Source organism: Elephas maximus, chromosome 6, assembly GCF_024166365.1.
Source record: "Elephas maximus indicus isolate mEleMax1 chromosome 6, mEleMax1 primary haplotype, whole genome shotgun sequence".
In the NCBI taxonomy this organism is placed as follows: Eukaryota; Metazoa; Chordata; class Mammalia; order Proboscidea; family Elephantidae; genus Elephas; species Elephas maximus.
The window spans coordinates 116,980,740-117,001,908 of NC_064824.1; the positions used below are offsets into that span (position 1 = coordinate 116,980,740).

The 21,169-nt window shown below is 51.8% G+C and overlaps 1 protein-coding gene across 2 annotated transcripts; it reads left to right on the plus strand.

Moving 5' to 3' along the window:
• The first annotated feature begins 7,013 nt into the window (after window positions 1-7,013).
• SLC11A1 (solute carrier family 11 member 1) lies at window positions 7,014-16,700 on the plus strand. Of its 2 annotated transcripts, XM_049888154.1 has the most exons (15): window positions 7,020-7,255; window positions 7,805-7,938; window positions 8,751-8,873; window positions 9,185-9,304; window positions 10,095-10,201; window positions 10,647-10,717; window positions 11,072-11,139; window positions 11,346-11,501; window positions 12,536-12,694; window positions 14,278-14,367; window positions 14,491-14,610; window positions 14,999-15,148; window positions 15,555-15,628; window positions 16,078-16,231; window positions 16,375-16,700. In XM_049888154.1, exons 1-15 carry the CDS (start codon window positions 7,249-7,251, stop codon window positions 16,486-16,488), a joined length of 1,647 nt encoding a protein of 548 aa, XP_049744111.1. In that variant the 5' UTR covers window positions 7,020-7,248; the 3' UTR covers window positions 16,489-16,700. The 2 variants fall into 2 exon arrangements, with proteins under 2 accessions (XP_049744112.1, XP_049744111.1); XM_049888155.1 differs by lacking the exon at window positions 15,555-15,628 and having other exon boundaries at window positions 7,014-7,255.
• The last annotated feature ends 4,469 nt before the right edge of the window (window positions 16,701-21,169 follow it).

A 21,169-nucleotide genomic window follows, 5' to 3' on the forward strand; every position in this document is an offset into this window, starting at 1 on the left:
CAAGAGCCTTCATACAAACAGATATATGCACACCCATGTTTATTGCAGCTGTGTTTACAATAGCAAAAAGCTGGAAGCAACCAAGGTGTCCATCAACGGATGAATGGTTAAATAAATTGTGGTATATTCACACAATGGAATACTACACATCGATAAAGAACAGTGACGAATCTCTGAAACATTTCATAACATGGAGGAACCTGGAAGGCATTATGCTGAGCGAAATTAGTCAGAGGCAAAAGGACAAATATTGTATAAGACCACTATTATAAGATCTTGAGAAATAGTAAACCTGAGAAGAACACATACTTTTGTGGTTACGAGGGGGGGAGGGAGGGAGGGTGGGAGAGGGTTTTTTATTGATTAATCAGTAGATAAGAACTGCTTTAGGTGAAGGGAAAGACAACACTCAATACATGGAAGGTCAGCTCAATTGGACTGGACCAAAAGCAAAGAAGTTTCCGGGATAAAATGAATGCTTCAAAGGTCAGGGGAGCAAGTGCGGGGGTCTGGGGAACATGGTTTGCGGGGACTTCTAAGTCAATTGGCAAATTAATTCTATTATGAAATCATTCTGCATCCCACTTTGAAATGTGGCGTCTGGGGTCTTAAATGCTAACAAGCGGCCACCTAAGATGCATCAATTGGTCTCAACCCACCTGGAGCAAAGGAAAATGAAGAACACCAAGGCCACACGACAACTAAGAGCCCAAGAGACAGAAAGGGCCACATGAACCAGAGACCTATATCATCCTGAGACCAGAAGAACTAGTTGGTGCCCGGCCACAATCGATGACTGCCCTAACAGGGAGCACAACAGAGGACCCCTGAGGGAGCAGGAGATCAGTGGGATGCAGACCCCAAATTCTCATAAAAAGACCAAACTTAATGGTCTGACTGAGACTGGAGGAATCCCGGCGGCCATGCTCCCCAGACCTTCAGTTGACACAGGACAGGAACCATCCCCGAAGACAACTCATCAGAAATGAAAGGGACTGGTCAGCGGGTGGGAAAGAGACGCTGATGAAGAGTGAGCTAATTATATTAGGTGGACACTTGAGATTGTGTTGGCAACTCTTGTCTGGAGGGGGGATGGGAGGATAGAGAGAGAGGGAAGCCGGCAAAATTGTCAAGAAAGGAGAGACTGAAAGGGCTGACTCAAGAGGGGGAGAGCAAGTGGGAGCAGGGAGTGAGAGGTATGTAAACTTATATGTGACAAACTGATTGGATTTGTAAACGTTCACTTGAAGCTTAATAAAAGTTATTAAAAAAAAAAAAAAAGAAGTGCACAAAGGATATGAACACACACTTCACTAAAGAAGATATTCAGGCAGCCAACAGATACATGAGAAAATGCTCTCGATCATTAGCCATTAGAGAAATGCAAATTAAAACTACAATGAGATTCCATCTCACTCCAACGAGGCTGGCATTAATCCAAAAAACACAAAATAATAAATGTTGGAGAGGCTGCGGAGAGATTGGAACTCTTATACACTGCTGGTGGGAGTATAAAATGGTACAACCACTTTGGAAATCTATCTGGCATTTATCTTAAACAGTTAGAAATAGAACTACCATACAACCCAGAAATCCCACTCCTCGGAATATACCCTAGAGAAATAAGAGCCTTCACACAAACAGATATATGCACACCCATGTTTATTGCAGCTGTGTTTACAATAGCAAAAAGCTGGAAGCAACCAAGGTGTCCATCAATGGATGAATGGTGAAATAAATTGTGGTATATTCACACAATGGAATACTACGCATTGATAAAGAACAGTGACGAATCTGTGAAACATTTGATAACATGGAGGAACCTGGAAGGCATTATGCTGAGCAAAATTAGTCAGAGGCAAAAGGACAAATATGGTATAAGACGACTATTATAAGACCTTGAGAAATAGTATAAACTGAGAAGAACACATACTTTTGTGGTTATGAGGTGGGGAGGGAGGGAGGGTGGGAGAGGGTTTTTTACTGATTAACTAGTAGATAAGAACTGCTTTAGGTGAAAAAAATTTAGGTGAAGGGGAGGACAATGGTCAATACATGGAAGGTCAGCTCAATTGGACTGGACCAAAAGCAAAGAAGTTTCCAGGATAAACTGAATGCTTCAAAGGTCAGCGGAGCAAGGGCGGGGTTTGGGGACTATGGCTTAAGGGGACTTCTAAGTCAATTGGCAAAATAATTCTATTATGAAAACATTCTGCATCCCACTTTGAAATGCAGCATCTGGGGTCTTAAATGCTAACAAGCGGCCATCTAAGATGCATCAATTGGTCTCAACCCACCTGGATCAAAGCAGAATGAAGAACACCAAGGTCACACGATAACTAAGAGCCCAAGAGACAGAAAGGGCCACATGAACCAGAGACCTACATCACCTGAGACCAGAAGAACTAGATGGTGCCCGGCCACATCTGATGACTGCCCTGACAGGGAGCACAACAGAGAACCCCTAAGGGAGCAGGAGATCAGTGGGATGCAGACCCCAAATTCTCACAAAAAGACCATACTTACTGGTCTGACTGAGACTAGAGGAATCCCGGCGGTCATGGTCCCCAAACCTTCTGTTGGCCCAGGACAGGAACCATTCCCAAAGACAACTCATCAGACATGAAAGGGACTGGACAGTGGGTGGAAGGAGATGCTGATGAAGAGTGAGCTAATTATATCAGGTGGACACTTGAGACTGTGTTGGCATCTCCTGTCTGGAGGGGGGATGGGAGGATAGAGAGAGTTGGAAGCTGGCAAAATTGTCACGAAAGGAGAGACTGGAAGGGCTGACTCATTAGGGGGAGAGCAAGTGGGAGTATGGAGTAAGGTGTATATAAACTTATATGTGACAGTCTGACTTGATTTGTAAACGTTCACTTGAAGCTCAATAAAAGTTAATAAAATTAAAAAAAAAAAGATATTGGCTTAAGATGCAACCTAATTTTATAGATTGAGTCCTGCCTCATTAAAATAACTTCTGCTAACCCCATCTCATTGACATCATAGAGATAGGATTTACAATGCATCGGAAAATCATGTTGGATGACAAAAGGATGGACAATCACACAATACTGGGAATCATGGCCTCACCAAGTTGATAGATATTTTTGGGGGACACAGTTTAATCCATGACAGCAAGCTATCCAATTCCCTTAGTGGGCCACAGGCACCTCATTTGCATAGTTCCAGCCAGTCATTTGGTGACAGTTACAAACATTATGGTTAGAAAAGCCGTATTAAATAATTCACTGCACTGCAATGTGATAGAGGACTTGTATCTAAAATATACAAAGAATTCATATAACTTAATACTTAAAAGACAAATAGCCCAATTAAAAAATGGAGAAAGGATCTGAATAGGCAGTTCTCCAAAGAAGATGTACAAACGACCAATAATCACCTGAAAAGATGTTTGTTATCACTAGCCATCAGGGAAATGCAAACCGAAACCTCAGTGAGATACCACTTCACACCCACTTTTGTTGTTAGGTTTCCTCAGCGCTGATTTCGACTCATAGCGATCCACTAGAATGGCTATAATCAAAAAGTCATATAATGTCACTGAATTATACATGTAGAAACTGTTGAATTTGTGTATGTTTTGCTGTGTATCTCCCAAACCACAACAATAAAATAAATGACGTATTTTAAAAAGTCAGATAACAGCAAGTATTGGTGAGGCTGTGGAGAAATCAGAATGCTCATACACGGCTGGTAGGAACATAAAATGGTCTACCTGCTTTGGACAGCAGTCTGGCAGTTTCTCAAATGATTAAATATAAAGTTACCATAATGCTCAGCAATTCCACTTCTAGGTATATACTCAGAAATAAAAAAAATTGGAGTTGTCAAGGATTTCATTTTACTTGGATCCACAATCAATACCCATGGAAGCAGCACTCAAGAAATCAAAGGACGCATTGCATGGGGCAAATCTACTGCAAATGACCTCTTTAAAGTGTTAAGAAGCAAAGATGTCACTTTAAGGACTAAGGTGCACCTGACCCAAGCCATGATGTTTTCAATCGCCTCAAACGCATGTGAAAGCTGGACAATGAATAAGAAAGATAGGAGAAGAACTGATGCCTTTGAAATATGATGTTGGCAGAAAAGTACTGAATATACCATGGACTGTCAAAAGAACTAACAAATCTGTCTTGGAAGAAGTACAGCCAGAATGCTCCTTGGAATCAAGGTTGAAGAGATTTTGTCTCACCTACTTTGGACATGTTATCAGGAGGGATCAGTTCCTGGAGAAGGACATCATGCTTGGTGAAGTAGAGGGTCATGGAAAAACAGAAAGACCCTCAGTGAGATGGATTGATACAGTGGCTGCAGCAGTAGGCTCAAACATAGCAACAACTGTGAGGTTGGCACAGGAACAGGCAGTGAGTCGGAGCCGACTCGACAGCACCTAACAATAACAACATATATCCACAAAATAAACACAAATGTTTATATGAGCTTTATTCATAGTAGTCAAAAGGTTTCCACCCAAATGTACATCAACTGATAAATGGATAAACAAAATGTGGTATACCCATACAGTGGAATATTATTTGGCAATAAAAAGGAATTAAGTACTGATGCGTGCTACAACATGGATGAATCTTTAAAACATTATGCTTAATGAAAGAAAACAATACAAAAGACCACATATAATTTCATTCATATGAAATGTCCAGAACTGGAAAATCTACACAGACAGAAATAAATTAGTGGTTACTTCGGGCTGAGTGCTAAAGAGAGGAGTAGGGGGATAAAAGGTATAGAGTTTCTTTTTCTTTTGCGGGGGGAAGTTTTTTTTTTTGAGGTGATGAAAATGTTCTAAAACTGGCTGTGGTGATGGTTGCACGTATCTGTGACTTTACTAAAAACTGCTGAATTATACTTTAAATGGGTGAATTGTATGGTATGTAAACTACCGTATTTTTTTGCAAATAACGTGCACATTATACGTTTTTTGCCAACCCTGCAATCCCCTCCTGCGCGTTATTTTCCTATGTGCTCAATCTTTTTTTTACATGTTTTTGACTTCAGTTGACTCTAAGAAGACATAATTGAACTATGAAAAATGCAGATCTAACATAACCTAATAGTTTCACTTAAGACGATCTGATAAGGTTTTCGTATTCAGCTGTTGAGCTAATGAGCTATAATTATCAAATTAATAGAAATAGATGCGCAGTTTCAATTCTTTCTTTTCTGATAACCTGGAGACTACCAAACTCGATCCATGACTTCTTGACCACGGCTTATGCCTTTACTATACAATTATGATCAAAGGTAACATTTTTAGACTGTTTTGAAATACATAAGCAGGAGATTAAAGAAAATGAACAGAATGATATGATCTACCTGTAATATGGGAGGAAGGGTGAATAAGGCCAAAATTCACTTCTGGAAATGTCATGAGACATGGGTGGTATATGCACGGGTGTGCTATGTCAGACTGTTTTACTTAATTTCATCATTGGGAAAGATCCCACAAGAGTTGTGAAGAGAAAGGTATACTATCCCCAGCCTCAGCCATCCCCACATAAGCCTAAGATCCAAAAAGAAACCTGTTGCCGTTGAGCTGATTCTGACTCATAGAGCCCGAGACAGTGACTACTAGGAAATGTGTGCAAACCCCAGAGGTCACGGATGGTGACAGTACATTAAGCAATAGGGTTGCACAGTGACAAATCACGCAACTGCTCTTTCCTCTCAGGACCCACCATTCATCCTCTTCCCACTCTTCCACTTCTGCAGCCCCTCCAACCCCCTCACCCATGGGGACCCCAAGAAATTGGCCAGTTCTCCCCCTCCTGGGCTCCCGAACCTTGTCCAAAGTGTCTGACTCAGCATGGGATAAATCATACCCCAGATCAAGTCTGGGTGTGAGAAACTATCCCTATATGCTCTGGGTCCTGCAACTATCCCTATATGCTCTGGGTCCTGAAGCCTCAGGAATCGGGGTCGGAAACCTCATGACAATTCAGGTTTTCAATATTCTTGGTAGAAGAGGAAGGCCAAAGGATCGGGATAGGGAGCATGAGTGAGCCTGGGAGGAAGAAGACCCTGAGGGAGGGAAGGTTGGAGTACAGGAGCTAACAAGAAGAAATTGAGAGCTGAAAGGGTCTTGTTCACGATTTCATAGGAGGTTTCAAACTGATAATCCTCACATGGAATCCAGCCTATAGATGTGTTTTGTTTGGACTGCACAGTATTTTCCTTTTTTTCGAGCCTGATATTAAAAAATCCTATGTCACATCAAATTCCAAACTCCTAGCATCCTTGACAAATCCGAAGATGTGGTGGCAATGGATCCATTTTCCCACATGACAACAATTGGCTGGAACTTTTAGGCATTGCCCTCTTCAGAGAGTGGTTTTGCTACAGTCTCCACCGCTCCCTATTACTTCCAACACTGAGACGTAGCATCCTTTGACACTCAACACTAAGCTGGCATTGTTTTCCTTACTCTCAACCTGTCTCATCATTTATCTTACCAGTCTGGCCTCTTTAGGCACCTAAATTTTTTACTCCTTAGCTAGTCTTGACCCTTTGTTTAATGGGAGAAACTGAAGCCCAGACAAGGGCTACAATGTTGAGCGACTCAGTGGCAGAACCAGGATGAGAATCCCAGAGTCTTGACTCTGTCCCCACTACCCCCTTCTTCTGAGGATATTCTTGGCCTGAAACTTCAGTGCCTGGAAAGTCTTTTCCTCTGAGCCACTCAATGGGAAATTGAGGCCTAGGTAGTCATGAGGACTCCCTCCCATTAGGCCAACCTGTGGCCTTAGGGCTCCAGATTGAAGAGGAGAAGGGCCTGCCTGCATGTGTGTGTGTGGGTGGGGGGAGGGGGTGCTAGTCATATGTTTTCAACTTAATGGCCAAGTGGCAGGAAGTGACTAAAATCAGTGCAAAATGACAGTCACAGAAGGCGAAGTGCCTGAAAGAGGGCCAGGGGTATAGGGAGGCACAAGGCGGCGGGGTGGGAACAAAAGTCCACACCGTGGACAACCAGACCCTTCCGCCGGAGCTGGCCACTTCTGCCTTTGGAAAGGGTTTCACAACACCCCATTTGTGTGCGTTGGCGATGTAAGAGATGGGGAGGGGCCACCTGTGCCCAGCTGAGGATGGCTAAGAGAGCAATCACTCCCACACTCACATGTGCTGGTGCACAGAGAGGGAGCCTAGGTGGAGGAGCAGCCCAGCACATCGTCCACACGCAGAGTGTTCCTAAGGCCTGCTGTCCTCATGACAGGTGAGCAGCCACCTCCAAGATTGGGGTGGGCTTAGGTCTAGAGAAAACTCGGGGAGGAAAGGAAGCCCCTGGTCCCCCACGGCAGCCCTGGGCTAGGCCACAATTCTGGACACCAACCTGGGGTTGGGTTCATCTCATTTCCAAGAGCACAGCTTTCCTTGTCTGATCTTGGAGCCCCTGGGCTTCCTTGGCTGCTAGAGAACCCAGGGATGGGGCCAAGGGGTAGTCATGGTGGCCTCAGCTTGCCCTCCACAGAGCCCAGTGTCTCTCTCCCCATCCTCTGTGGAGGGAGAGGTTTGGATTTGAGGGTCTCTGCACTCACAGGGGAGAAGAATGTAATTTTGGGGCATCTACCCCCCATATTCTCCTGGAACTTTTGGTTGAGGAGTGGAGGTAATGGACCCAGGATGGGGGTCTGGGCTCCCTATTTAGTTAGATCTTGATTTCTGCACTTTGTTAGTAGGACGGGGGTACTATAAGAGATGGCTTTAACCCTGGGGCTCCAGAAAAAGGCAGGTCACTCACCATGCCTCATTGGACTCCTTGCAGGTGACAAGGATCCCCAAAAGCTGAGCAGACCCAGCTATGGCTCCATCTCCAGCCCACCCAGCCCAGGGCCGCAGCAAGTGCCTCCCAGAAGGACCTACCTGAGTGAGAAGATCTCTATTCCAGATGCAGAAGTGGTGAGAATGCTGGAAACTTCCTGGGGTCTTTCAGGATCAGTGGGACCATGTGGCAGCTCATAGGCTGGGGGAATAAGGCTATCTCCTTGTGCCCACAGCAAGTCCCTTCCAGTTCTGAGCAGCAGTGACAGGTAGTGGCAACTGCTTCCTTCCTGCTCTGTCCCCAGCACTTAGGGATAGCTCTTAATAGTTGCCTAAAAATTACCAGACGTCTTTCTGAATGAATCTCAGCTTTCCTGTGAAAGGATAGGGGCATGGGGTGAATTAGGATTGGAGCTTCAAGTATTTGTTTTCGCATCAAAAGAAAGAACCTAGACAAGGGTGGGTATAAGGAGAAATGTAGGAGGCTGCAGGCTGGCGTCTGGGACCCCATCACCCTGATCTGCCAGAACCTTTAGCAGGTGCCCCTGTGCTGGGTCAGGGTGGGGATGGGGAGACCCCTAGCCACAGTGAACTCAAGAGAGAAGTCCCTGTGGTCTGAGAAGGGGCAGGAGGGGCAGCTGGACCAGGGAAGCCTGGCCCCAAAAAGGCCCCTCTTGGAGTTCTGAGTCAGGGCCTTCAAGAAGCAGGATCATAGGCACGGCCTGCAGAGTGTGACAGATCCAGAAGAGGCACCCACTGTGATTCAGCAAATCCTGCAGTTCCCCCACCCTATGCCCTCCCTGGCCTCCGGGGTGGCAGCCCCAGGAACGGGGAATGGAGGGCCAGGCTGGGCAGCCTGGGCTGGAAAACCCGCTGGGGCTCAACAGGGGGCTGCCCAGGGTCAGCTGCTGCCCGCCCATACCTAAGACCCTCATCCTCCTCCCATCCAGGGCACATTCAGTCTTCGGAAGCTGTGGGCCTTCACTGGGCCTGGCTTTCTCATGAGCATCGCTTTCCTGGACCCAGGAAACATCGAGTCAGATCTGCAGGCTGGCGCTGTGGCTGGATTCAAAGTGACTGAGTCGGGGCTTGGGGGTGGGGGAGACTTGTGCGGGTGGAGTGGGTGGAGACCCTCAGCTTGCTCATTTCCCCAGGGTGGCCTTTATGGATGGGGTTCCAGGGAGCAGGCATTAAATTCAAGATGGGCCGGAAAAGAATCCCCATGCAGACCCTGCAGATGGTGGGGTATCTGTGTTGGGGGTGGTCTTCTCACTCCATCTTCCCACCTTCTCCCCAAGGAATGTCCTTGTTAGACAGTACCACCGGCTCCGGTTACCTGAGATTGGCCCCTCTGGCTAAAGGACTCTCCCTGCCTTCTCTACAGCTGCTCTGGGTGCTGCTGTGGGCCACGGTGTTGGGCTTGCTCTGCCAGCGGCTGGCAGCCCGCCTGGGTGTGGTGACAGGCAAGGACTTGGGTGAGGTCTGCCATCTCTACTACCCTAAGGTAAGGTTGGTGGGCCCAGCCAGGAAACATCCACAAGCTCCAAACCCTGAACAGCCATTTACAGCATCCATGATCAAATAAATCCATCATGTTACATGGGTGTCACAAATCCATTTAATAGATGAGAAGACTGAGGCTCAAACTAATGGCTCAGAGCCTGAGAGGGACATTAGTGACACCACACTCATTTTACAGAGGGGGAAATTGAAACCTGTGGCAGTGACTTGCCCAAGGTGAAAAATAGGTAGGCATCAACTAGGGGATGGTCATTGGGTGGGGTGGGCATCGGAGACACGGGTATTGTATCAGTCAGCATCTACTCAGAAAAACAAATTATGCCACTAGATATTTCAGAGGTACGTAACACAGGCATTTAGTCGCAAGATGTTGGAAGGACTGGAGGAACCAGAGAAGGGATGTTACCCAGAAATCAGGAAGCTGCTATACTCCTGGGCAGTAGCCCAAGAGAGTCATTAACTGCTGAACTTTTGGAAGCCACCACTGCTGAAATGGTTACCAATGTCGCTGCTGCCATTGCCAGTACCACTGCAAGAAACACCATGAGAGCAGGAGGAAGAAAAAAAAAGGTTTCTCCCTGCCTTTCAATCCCCCATCGAGTGTTTCCTACAGAGTGTAGCTGGCAGCAACTGGCAAGGTTGTCTTGCAAATGTAGTTTGTAGTCTTCCAGCACAGCAGTACAGGGCCAAGTGAGGAAAGGGGAGTGTAGGGCTGAGAGACAGCAGATGGAGAGCTGGCATAGCCCCCATGATGGCTACCTCCTGGCCCGCAGGTGCCCCGCATCTTCCTCTGGCTGACCATTGAGCTAGCCATTGTGGGCTCAGACATGCAGGAGGTCATCGGCACGGCTATTGCATTCAGTCTGCTCTCAGCTGGACGGTACGGCCCCAAGGGGCCCTAGCTATGCGGCTCAGGGCTGGGGACAACTACAACTTCTACCCCAGGCCTTGAACCTCCCTGAGTCCATTTTGTCCTCTAGTCCCCTCTGATACAGGGCTGTTGCCCTATTTGCCTGGTGGGGAAACTGAAGCCCAGAAATGTAACGTGACTTCTCTAAAGTCACATAGCGTGTAAGTCATGCAGACTTCAGGACCATAGTCCCAAGCTCCCTGCTATTCTGGGTACCCCCCGGCCCAGCTCTGCCCTTCCTAGAGTATTCTCCATTTTCCCCTCCCGATATACTCCCATGGCCCTCTTCCTCAGCTGCCTGGGGCCTCTTGGTTCTCTGCCCCCAGGAGGCCAGATTCCACAGTCTCCAGCCCTGAGGGTGGGAGTTCCAGGCCCCTGGAACAGGCTGGGCTGACCCAGGCCGCTCTGGTTTCAGAATTCCACTCTGGGGTGGCGTCCTCATCACTATCGTGGACACCTTCTTTTTCCTCTTCCTGGATAACTACGGTGGGCATGCACCTCGTTCCCCTAACAGATGGGGCTGGGGGATGTGGGTCTGGGCCACAGGGACATGTTAATGTAGGAGCTCTGCTGGTGCTTGACCCCTGCTGGGAGAAGGGCTCCTGATTGAGACGGCCTAATCTCAGCTTAGTCACTCTAGTTTGGAAGGTTTCTTAGACTTCAATGTCTTCATCTATAACCTGGGGATAATAATAGCACAGACATCACAGGGTTGTTGTGAGTAAGCAATGAGGTAATTATATGGTTGGCACAGTGCCTGGTAGAAAGTGCTCAAAAATATTAGCCATTAATAGTTGTGTTGTTACAATTGTTTGTTCTGCCCCTTTGCCCTCCCTCTAGGGTTGCGGAAGCTGGAAGCCTTTTTTGGGTTCCTCATTACCATTATGGCCTTGACCTTCGGCTATGAGGTGGGAAGCCAGAGACGCAAGCACCCCCAACGCCACCCCTCTCTTGTCCCTCTGCATAGCCTAAGAGGGGGGAGCAGCCCTTAGCCAATTTCCAGGAACTGCCCTGCCTGAGGGGGAGTGAGTGGGGGGGGGGGCGCGTGGTAACCGTGGTGATGGCCGGGGAGCGGTGGGGTTGGAGCTTGGCTTGATGGGGCTCCTATCCACAGTACGTGGTGGCGCGTCCTGCGCAGGGAGAACTCCTTCGGGGCCTGTTCCTGCCCTCGTGTTCAGGCTGCGGCCAGCAGGAGCTGCTGCAAGCCGTGGGCATCGTGGGCGCCATCATCATGCCCCACAACATCTACCTGCACTCCGCCCTGGTTAAGGTGAGCAGACAGCAGGGGAAGGAGAGATGCCTGAATCCTTAGGCACCTCACTGGGCCCACCTCCAAGCCTGGAGCCCAGCCCCTTGATGGTTTTAGGTAGGAGGTGAATCATTACTTTTTTTAATGCTGGGGTGTTAGTGATAAAAAAGAAGACCAGAATCCTGCCCTCCTAGCCCTTGCATTCTAGTAGGGGAGACTGACGACGAGCAAGTAAACAAAGAAAGGAAAGAATGATGGATAGTGAGAGGTGCTCTGGAGGAAATGAAACAGAAGTATGAGAAGGGCCTGACGGATTGAGGAGAGGGCTACTTTAGAAAGGGTATTCAAGAAAGGCCTTTCTAAGGAGGTGGCTTTTGAGACCTGAAGGATGGGAAGGAAGATCCAGGGAGAAGATATTCAAAGCACTGGTGCAGTAAGTGTGAAGGCCCTGGAGCAGAAATAAACCAGGCATGTCTGAGGGCATGGTGAATGAGAGGAGAGTATCAGGGGCTGAGGGTAGAGAGGGCAGGGGCCAGGTCACACAGGCCTAGAAGGCCAGCCTTCCTTCATCCACACAGTTGGTCGCTTCAGACACAGCCCCTGTGGCAAGGGCAGAGATGCGAGAAGGGGGTCCGCTGACCAACTTGTCCCAGATTGCCATGTAGGGGGCTTCAGAAGAAACTGGGGTTTGGGAGAACCAGGGCTCCGAACCTGTTCCTTCTGGTTAGAACTCCTGCTGAGAATTTGTATTCCTAAGAAGTTCCCTGCTGAGAATTTGCATTTCTAACAAGTTCCCGAAGCTAATGCTGCTGGTTAGGGACCAATTCTGAGAACCACTAGAAGAGCAGTGGTACTCAAAATTTATTATACAGGAGAATCGCCTGGGGGTCTTGTTAAAATGTAGATTCTGATTCAGTATATCAGGGTGGAAATGCAAATTCTCAGCAGGGGTTCGAACTGGTTTGAAGCTCTGGGGCGGACATGGGTAGAGGTGTGAGGGTGACACTGGAGTGGCACTCATCAACTCTGGCCCTCTTCTCCTCTCTGCCCTCCAGTCTCGAGAGATTGACCACACCCGCTGGGCAGACATCCGAGAAGCCAACATGTACTTCCTGATCGAGGCCACCATCGCGCTGTTTGTCTCCTTCTTAATCAACCTCTTCGTCGTGGCCGTCTTTGGGCAGGCCTTCTACCACCAAACCAACCAGGCTGCGGTGAGACAAACTTTCCCCATGCCCTCCCCACACCGCGCCCACACACCGCTCCCAAGCTCATATGGGGACTCAGGCAATATTCTGCCCTGCACTCCAGGCACTGGTTCAGGGAGGGAGATGTGACTTGGTCTCTGACTCGGAGCCCCTCCCACCCCACTGGAGAGGCATCGCTGCCCCATGCTAACCCCAACCCCAGGCAGGCTCTTAGAGGGGCGTGCCCACACCAGGTGGCTGCAAGGCAGGGCCATCCAAGGGAGCAAGTAGGCGGATGCAGCATTCCAGCTGCACCTTGAGGGGTGGTGAGGATTTACCAGGAAAACCACAGCGCGGGCTTCTCGGTGGAGGGGGTATCCACACACGAGCCTGGTGTTGGGAAGGTGCATGTAGCCGGGTTATTCTCTGATTTCCCTCTCCCGATAATCTTCATTGTCAGCAACTAAACTCTCATTCACTCAGCAAATACTGAGCATTTGTTAGTATCAGGTGGTGTCCTAGATGTTGGAGATACAGCAGTCAATGATACAAACAACCTCTAGGAGCTCAAATTGAGAGGAGGGGAGGAGACAGGAAACAAGTTAACAAATAAATAGACAAGGGAAGTATAGAGTGTGAACAACAGAGGGTGATGAAACAGAATTGGAGGGAAAGGGTTGCATTAGGCTAGGTGGTTAGAAAAGCCCTCTTGGAAGAGGTGATATTTGTGCTGTGGCATTTTTCCCTGGCTCTCCGGGATTTGGGCTCTAACAACTGCTGGCCACTGTTAGGTGTTCATTGTGTGCTGAGCACTGGGTGGGGAGGACTGCCTTTCTGAGTGACCATGGGAGGTCACTGACCTGCCCTGAGTCTCACTTGGCTCCTTACCACAAGGAAAGAGGTCTGGGTAGTGGGTTGCAAACCGTGTCTTCAGGGCCAGGCTGGTTGCAGGGGTGTAGGAAGTGGGTGGTGTGAGAAGAGGGGACTGGGGGACAGCCTGAGTCACTTCCAGGCAGTTGTCTCTCTATGGTAATGACAGCTCTTCCAAATCCAAGAGAAGCTAGAGATCCGGGCTCTCATTTGAAAATGTGGGCAAGAAAGTCACATTTAAAAAAAAAAAAGTTTTTTTTTTTTTTTAATGTATGTATATATATGTTTATGTGTTCCCAAGGAGCACCTGGTGGATTCAAACTGCTGATCTTTTGGTTACCAGCCACATACGCGCGCGCGCACACACACACACACACACACACACACGCAGCCCTGGTGGCCCAGTGGTTAAGAGCTAAGACTGCTAACCAAAAGGTCGGCAGTTCGAATCCACCAGTTGCTCTTTGGAAAACCTATCGGGGCAGTTCTGCTCTGTCCTATGGGGTCTCTATGAATCGGAATCCACTCGTGGGCAACAAGTTTGATTTTTTAAAAAAAATATACATGTATGTACACATAGATATACATATATATTAAACTTTGTTAGGCAAAATATGTGCGTCTGGGCAAAGTCAGCTCGCGGCCCGCCATTTTTGACCCCTGTCAAGGCCTGGCGGGTCTGATTTCCCACGACTAAGCGTACGCTTCACATTTCCCTCCTCCTTTCCCGGTGCCCGCAGTTCAATGTCTGTGCCAACAGCAGCCTCCACGACTACGCCAAGATCTTCCCCCAGAACAACCTTACCGTGGACGTGGACATCTACCAAGGGGTGGGCACGGGACAAGGTGGGCGGGGGAGGGCCAGAACCAGCGCCGCTCCTGGCCCCGCCCCAAGGGCGGAGCCTGCGGCTTAGGGGCGGGACTACGTGTCTGACCACACCCCTCCCCTCCAGGGCGTGATCCTGGGCTGCCTCTTCGGCCCCGCAGCCCTCTACATCTGGGCGGTGGGGCTGCTGGCGGCGGGGCAGAGCTCCACCATGACCGGCACCTACGCAGGACAGTTCGTGATGGAGGTGGGACCGGGGGCTGGCTGGAGTCTGAGGACAACAGGCACACAGGCAGCTCCGACACCGGGCTTCCTTGGCCCTTAATGCAGCCCCAGCTTGCCATTAAAAACCCCACTTTACAGATGAGAAAACTGAGGTTCAGAGGAATGAGGGGACGAACAAGATACTTTTCCCAAACGTGTTTAGTCTTAAGCTGTCAGCCGTGGGATGGAGACCCCACCATCTCTCTCCACCAGTCCCCTCTCCACCAACTAGGGATAGAGCTGCCTCCCACTTCACAGACAGAAAAAGAGGGGTCCCTGAAAGCGTGAGGTGGACTGAGGGGCTCCAGGAAGTTTCTCCCCTGGAATCCCCAACCCTGCCTCTGCCCACCAAATTGCCCACCCTACACCAGGGCTTCCTGAGGCTGCGGTGGTCCCGCTTCGCCCGTGTCCTCCTCACCCGCTCCTGCGCAATCCTGCCCACTGTGCTTGTGGCTGTCTTCAGGGACCTGAAGGATCTGTCAGGCCTCAACGACCTGCTCAACGTGCTGCAAAGCCTGCTGGTGAGCCGGGGGCTCCCTCCCAGCTCGATGCTGAGCTAAACCGGAACCACAGCAATCTCCCATATGAGCCTCCATGGCTCATATAATCCCCACAGCCGCCCAGGGAGGTAGGAACCACAATTACCCCCATTTTACAGATGGGGAAACTGATACACTACTAGTGGCGGAGCTGGGATTCAAACTCAGGCTGCCTGTGCCAGAGCCCCCAAACACTTTAATCTGCTTTTGAGCCTTACAACTTTGGAAGGCATAGAGCTGGGGAAACTGAGGCCCAGAGTGGTTAGGGGACTTGTTCAAGGGTTCCCAATGGGGAGGTCAAAGGAGGCCTGGAGCCCGCCCCCACACCTCTCCTCCTGGCTGTAACTTAAGGGCAGGTGCCTTAGCCTATCCCCCCTGCTCTCCCCAGCTTCCCTTTGCTGTGCTGCCCATCCTCACATTCACCAGCATGCCCGCCCTTATGCAGGAGTTTGTCAATGGCCTGTGAGTACTCCCCATGCCAAGCATTGGATGTGCTTTACCATCTTTAATCCTCACAAACCACCCTGAGGTAGGATCTCCCATTATCATCGTTATTCAGATGAGCAAACTGAGGCTCAGAGAGGTTAAGCAACTTGCCCAGGGTCATACAGCTAGCAAGTAGGGGAGCAAGGACTGGAACTGGGGGGAGAGGGTATGCTGTTTCTAGAATGTCAGTTCCTCACCCTCACCTCAGACTGTATGTATGCTTATGAAATCCCTGGAGGACCCAGAGGGCCATGGAGGGAGGAGGTGGGTGAGGGATCTACTCCAGGCCCCACAGGCCAGAGAATCAGGCTTTGTGTTTCTCCTCCCCTCCCCAAGCTGGCTGTGGGCACAGGAGGAGAAAAAGGTGGAAAGGTGGATGGTCCAACTGCATTCCACCAGTCCTGAGATCCCCTTCTGTCTCCCAGGCTGAGCAAGGCCATCACCTCATCCATCATGGCGCTTATCTGCGCCATCAACCTCTACTTCGTGGTCAGCTATCTGCCCAGTCTCCCCCACCCTGCCTACTTTGGTCTTGTAGCTGTGGTGGCCGCAGCCTACCTGGGCCTTACCATCTACCTGGTACGGTGGGGCCAAGGGGTGCCTTGGGCATTGGGGAAGCAAGGACAGGAGGTGACAGATGGAGGGGGTGTGGAGGTGACTTACCAGGGCTTCCCCAAATATTCCCCCCTCACACACACACTCATGGCCACCTCCTCCGGCAGGTCTGGACCTGTTGCATTGCCCACGGAGCCACCTTCCTGGCTCACAGCTCCCACCAACGCTTCCTGTATGGGCTCCCTGACGAGGAGCAGGAGAAGGGAGGGACAGCTGGATGAGCCCCCACATGGGCCAGACATCTGGCCTGCTGGATTGCGCAGCATGGGCGTGGAGCCAGCAAGACGGAGTGGAGAGTTTTGGAGGCAGGATCACTTGGGATCCATAACTGGACCTGCTGCTTCCCAGCCTGGAGAAATGATTAACTCTGGATCTCAGTGTCCTCATCTGTAAAATGGGAACAACCACCTTGCAATGGATGTGAAGTACTTTAGCACAGCGCCTGGCACTTTTTTTTTTTTTTTATCATTCTAAAATATTTATTGAGCACCTATAGGAGTGACCCTGACAAACCGACCCAGTGGAGGGCAGGACACAAGCTGTAAACTGACAGTTCAAATAATCAGATGAGTGCTAAACAAATGTTAGTTGACTTCTCCAAAGAGCAGAAGAATGGAAGCCAGGGAGGGGACACGCATTCCACCTCCCCCTACTAGTCTGGCTTGCTTCTACCTTCCGCTGTGTGGCCTCAGCCTTTGTGTCCTGCCTGCAGCCCATTTTCCAGGTGGTAAAGTGGAGGCGCGGTTCTCCCCTCTACAAGCACCAGGTCATAAAGAACCCAAGAGTCCGTGCCTCTGAGGCCCAGATCATTTGACATTTCCCCAGGGGACCCAGAGGCTGGGACTCCCTCGCGGCGCGGTTAACGCTCCCTGGGCGCTGACTCCCAGCTCCCCCTAGGGGCAGAGACGATCCCAAGCGCGGGCACTTCCAGCTTCGGCCTCACCCCTCCCAGCCTTGAGGGGCGGGCCTCGGGTCAAAGCAGGAATCTTCCCCGGAGGAGAGGTAGGGTAAAGCTATGTGGGCAGCCAACCCAGTCCGCCCCTGGGAGCAACCGGACGCCCCTTCGCCCCGAACAGGGGCTGCTCTTTACAGACGCTCCCTGGGCTGTTTCTAGGCTCCCCTAGATCCCTCTACCTATCTTGTCTCTTGAATCCTAGCCCCTGAGCCAAAGAGAGTCGCGGCTAGGAGCTGCCGGGGGCTTCTTCCCCGTTGTTGAACCTGGGGCAGGCGCTGGCCTGGAAGCACCCCCTGAATTCTCGGGGGCCCGGGCGGGCAGGCGGGCGGGCGGCGCGGCTCCGCTCTCTGGTTGGGACGCTTGTTTATGAGAAGAATTTCCTCTTTCTTAAAAGGGCGACGGTGCTAGTGGGGCCCGCGTGGAGGGAAGGGATAGAACTAGTTTGTCTCACACACGGCAGCGGCGGTAGAGAGGGCCCGGGCTTCTGGGCAAAACGGTCGCCCACCCTCGTTCTCCGGACGTGGCCCTGCAGAAGATGGGGCCTACGCGCGCTGACGGAAGGGATAGATGGGGGGGCGGTTAGTGGAGGAAGGCATCTCCCAGATCCCTCTCCAGCTCCCTGGAGGTGCCCCAGCTGTACACACTGCATACCTCTCGGTCACTTCACTAAGCATAAATTGGGGGCCAGCCGTGGGTGCCAGACCCGCCCCGTACTAGACGTTGAGGAGAGAGAGAACGTCCTGAAGTAAAGTCTATGGCCGCTTTCACGGAGTTCACACTCCAGTGGGGAGACCGCTAAGTGAACAAAGACAGCAACAACAAAGCTCTGTAAAGTGGGATGGGACCGAGGCACAAGGGTGTAGAAGGCACAGCTGAGAAGAGTTTGGGAAGGTAGCTTCTGGGTAGGATTTTGAAAGCTGAATAGGAAAGCGGGTTGGGGGGTGGTTGGTGCCAAGGCTGCTAGGAATGGGATCTGGTGTGCAAAAGGGTACAGACAAGAAACCTGGAGATTTCTTAGATCTTGTATGCTGGGAAGTAGGGTCCCAGGTTATAAGGGCCCCATAAAGGCAGGCTGGTCATAGACTGGTTAAGCCTAAGACTCAGAACTCGGAGCAGAGGAGATGGGGAGAGGACCAGAGGGCTAGCTGAGGGGCGAGGGAGTTAGTGCTGAGGGCAGGCCAAGGTCATTCATTCTGTACCGAGAAGCCCCACAAGGGGCTGCCCCACCCCTATAGTAGCTCTGGTCCTCCCAGCTCCCAGGCTGAGGTTCCTCAGTTTCCCTTCCTGATGCTCCATTCAGCCCCTCAGGCTGGGAGTGGCCTTGGCACCCTGATACTTCTGCCAGGGCTCCCTGCCTTTCTAAACACTCCCCTGCTCTTCCTCTGAGATTGTGTTCTTACCAACCTCATTTGGCAGATGGGGAAGCTGAGGTGCTGGGTGGAAAAGACAGTTGTCCACAGTAGCCATATGGGGCCTGGCACCTAGGGTTTCCTGACTCACAGTCCCCGTGACTTGCTCCTTCTGGGAGTGCAAATCTATCAGATTCAAAGAAATTGTGTAGATAAAGCGACCCCCAGCTTCTGGGTGTGGACCCCAGAGGACTCAGCGTGGAAACCCAAAGAACTGTCCCTCTCCACCAGCTCCTCTGTCCCCACAAGACCCCCCCCCGCGACCCTGGGCTGCAGGGACCCTCCTGACTCACGTCGGTAACCACCCTACCCGAGCCTGAGAAGGGAGATAACTCAAGGACCCCAGACCTAAAATGCACCTCCGCCTAGCCTTGGGGGGGAGGTCTCCCAGGGTGAGCGGCTCACACCAGCAAAAGCTTGGAGGTGACAACAGGGATGTTTTGGGGGCAGGAGATGAGGAATTCTGTGAGCTCAAGGTGGCTCCGTTTGGGAGGCGGGGGAGGGGAGCAGCGGCCGGACCCCGCTCCACGCCCTATCAGCGTCAGGTCCTCTGATCCTCCAAGGACCGCCGGCCAGGTTCCAGCCAGCTTCACAGACTGAGAGGAGGCCTCCGAGAGGAAAGCTAGCTCAGGCCAGAAACGAGGCCAGGGGATCACTACGCCTTTGGATACACATTCCTTTTGGGGTCAGTGCGGTCGGGGCGTCAGGAGATAAAGTTGGGGCCCCGCCCCGGGGCCAGCCGGAGAGGGAGGGGACTCTGCCCCTCGGGGGCGGGCTTGGGACAGCCACACCTCCGCGCTCAGTTTCTTTATCTGTAAAATGGGATCAGGAGGGGGTCGTTCTGAAAAGTCCGTGAGATAATAGGGGAGAGGAAGGCCGAGCTGTCCATGGGTCCCGGCGCGCTGTGCTCGGGCAGGACCGTGGCCCGGGCGCCCAGCCTCCGCCCCCCACCCCCGCACAAACAGGAATGGGGCGCGGGGGGATTCCCGCCGCAGGGCTAGCTGCACAGTAGCGAGTAGTATCTGATGAAGCGCAATGATGGCGCCGTAACGCCGGAGGCTTGCAGTCGGAGGAGCCCCGCCTGGGAGTCCCAGCCCCACACACTTCCCGCGTCGCAGGGCGCGGACGGTGGGCTCTCTTGCTGGCCTGGCAGAAGTGCGCCGCGCTAGCTCCGGCCGCGGACGGGACAGAACGCGCCCGCCCCGCCCCACCCCGCCGCGCACGCAGGCGTGCGGGCGAGGAAGGAAAAGCCGGGAGTGTTTGTTAAGGCTCTGCATCAGGATTATTTTTTAAATAATGAACACCGAATAGTAATGATGAAAGAAAGGCACTTCTTAAACAAATCCCTGAGACTTCGCAGCGCAAAGCGCGGGAGCTTCCCGTGTGAAGGATCCGCGTGGAAACGCAGGCTCCACGCAGGTCGGGATATGTTTCCCTCATACTCCGGGCGAGGGGCACGGAGTATCTAAAATCCTCAGTCAAGCGGTTGACGCCTGAGGCCCCACGGCAGGGCATGGGCCAGAATGGATGGAGCTCCCACTGTGCTGGGCCACTGGGAACAGAAACGTTCCAGCAGACATCCTGCCCCCCATAATCACAGAGGGCCAACATGCGGGGGGTGGGGTGGGGAGCGGGACCTGGGATGGCCGCTTGGACAAGGCGACATTTCATCGACGTCAATGGGATTTGGTTCGGCGTAGCAGAAGGAACTCAAGGCGAACAGAACAGCGCGCACGAGGGACCTGAGGTAGCAAGGCGTTCGGCTCCTGCTCAGGGGAACGCGAAGTGGTGGGCGTTGGCGCGAGGGTTGGGCGTGCGGAGCGCCAGAACGAGAAGTTGACTAGAGACAACCTGGGGCAGGGGCCTGGAATTGCTCCGCCCTACAGACCCTGGTCACCTCGCACGAAGATTGCAGTGGGGTTGAGGGTCACAGTCTGGTTAAGAGCAGTATTCTGTTTGGAGCTAGCAAAGAGCCTGCGTGTGCTCACAATTTAGATCTTCAGACTGGTGAGAAGACCCATTTCGCAGACGAGATTACACTATCCCGGTTTCCCCTTTGAAGAAACTGGAAAGCGGCTGGTCCCGGGCCCTCGGAATGCGCAAAGGTGGGGCCGTACCGCCCTCCTGGGCGTGGGCGCTGCAGGCGGGGCGGTCCCTGGCTCCGGACGCTTGGCGGCCTGTAACGGTGGGCCGGGCGCTGGCCCTGCCACGCAGCCGCAGAGGCTCGGCCCCGCGGGCGGGCAGCGGGAAGGGAGGCGACGCCCCCTGGAGCGCGGCAGGAACCTGGTCGGGCCCGCCTCCTCGCTCGCGGAGCCGCGTCGGCCCCAGAAGTGATGAAAGCGGTGGCCTAGTCCAGGTCCCGCCGAAGCCGTTGCCCTTTTAAGGGGGAGCCTTGAAACGGCGCCCGGGTTCCATGTTTGCATCCGCCTCGCGGGGAGGAAACTCCATGTTGTAACAAAGTTTCCTCCGCACCCCCTCCCTCCCCCTCCCCCTTGAGCCTGGCTCCCCTCCCCTCAGAAGCTCGCGGGGATCCCTCCC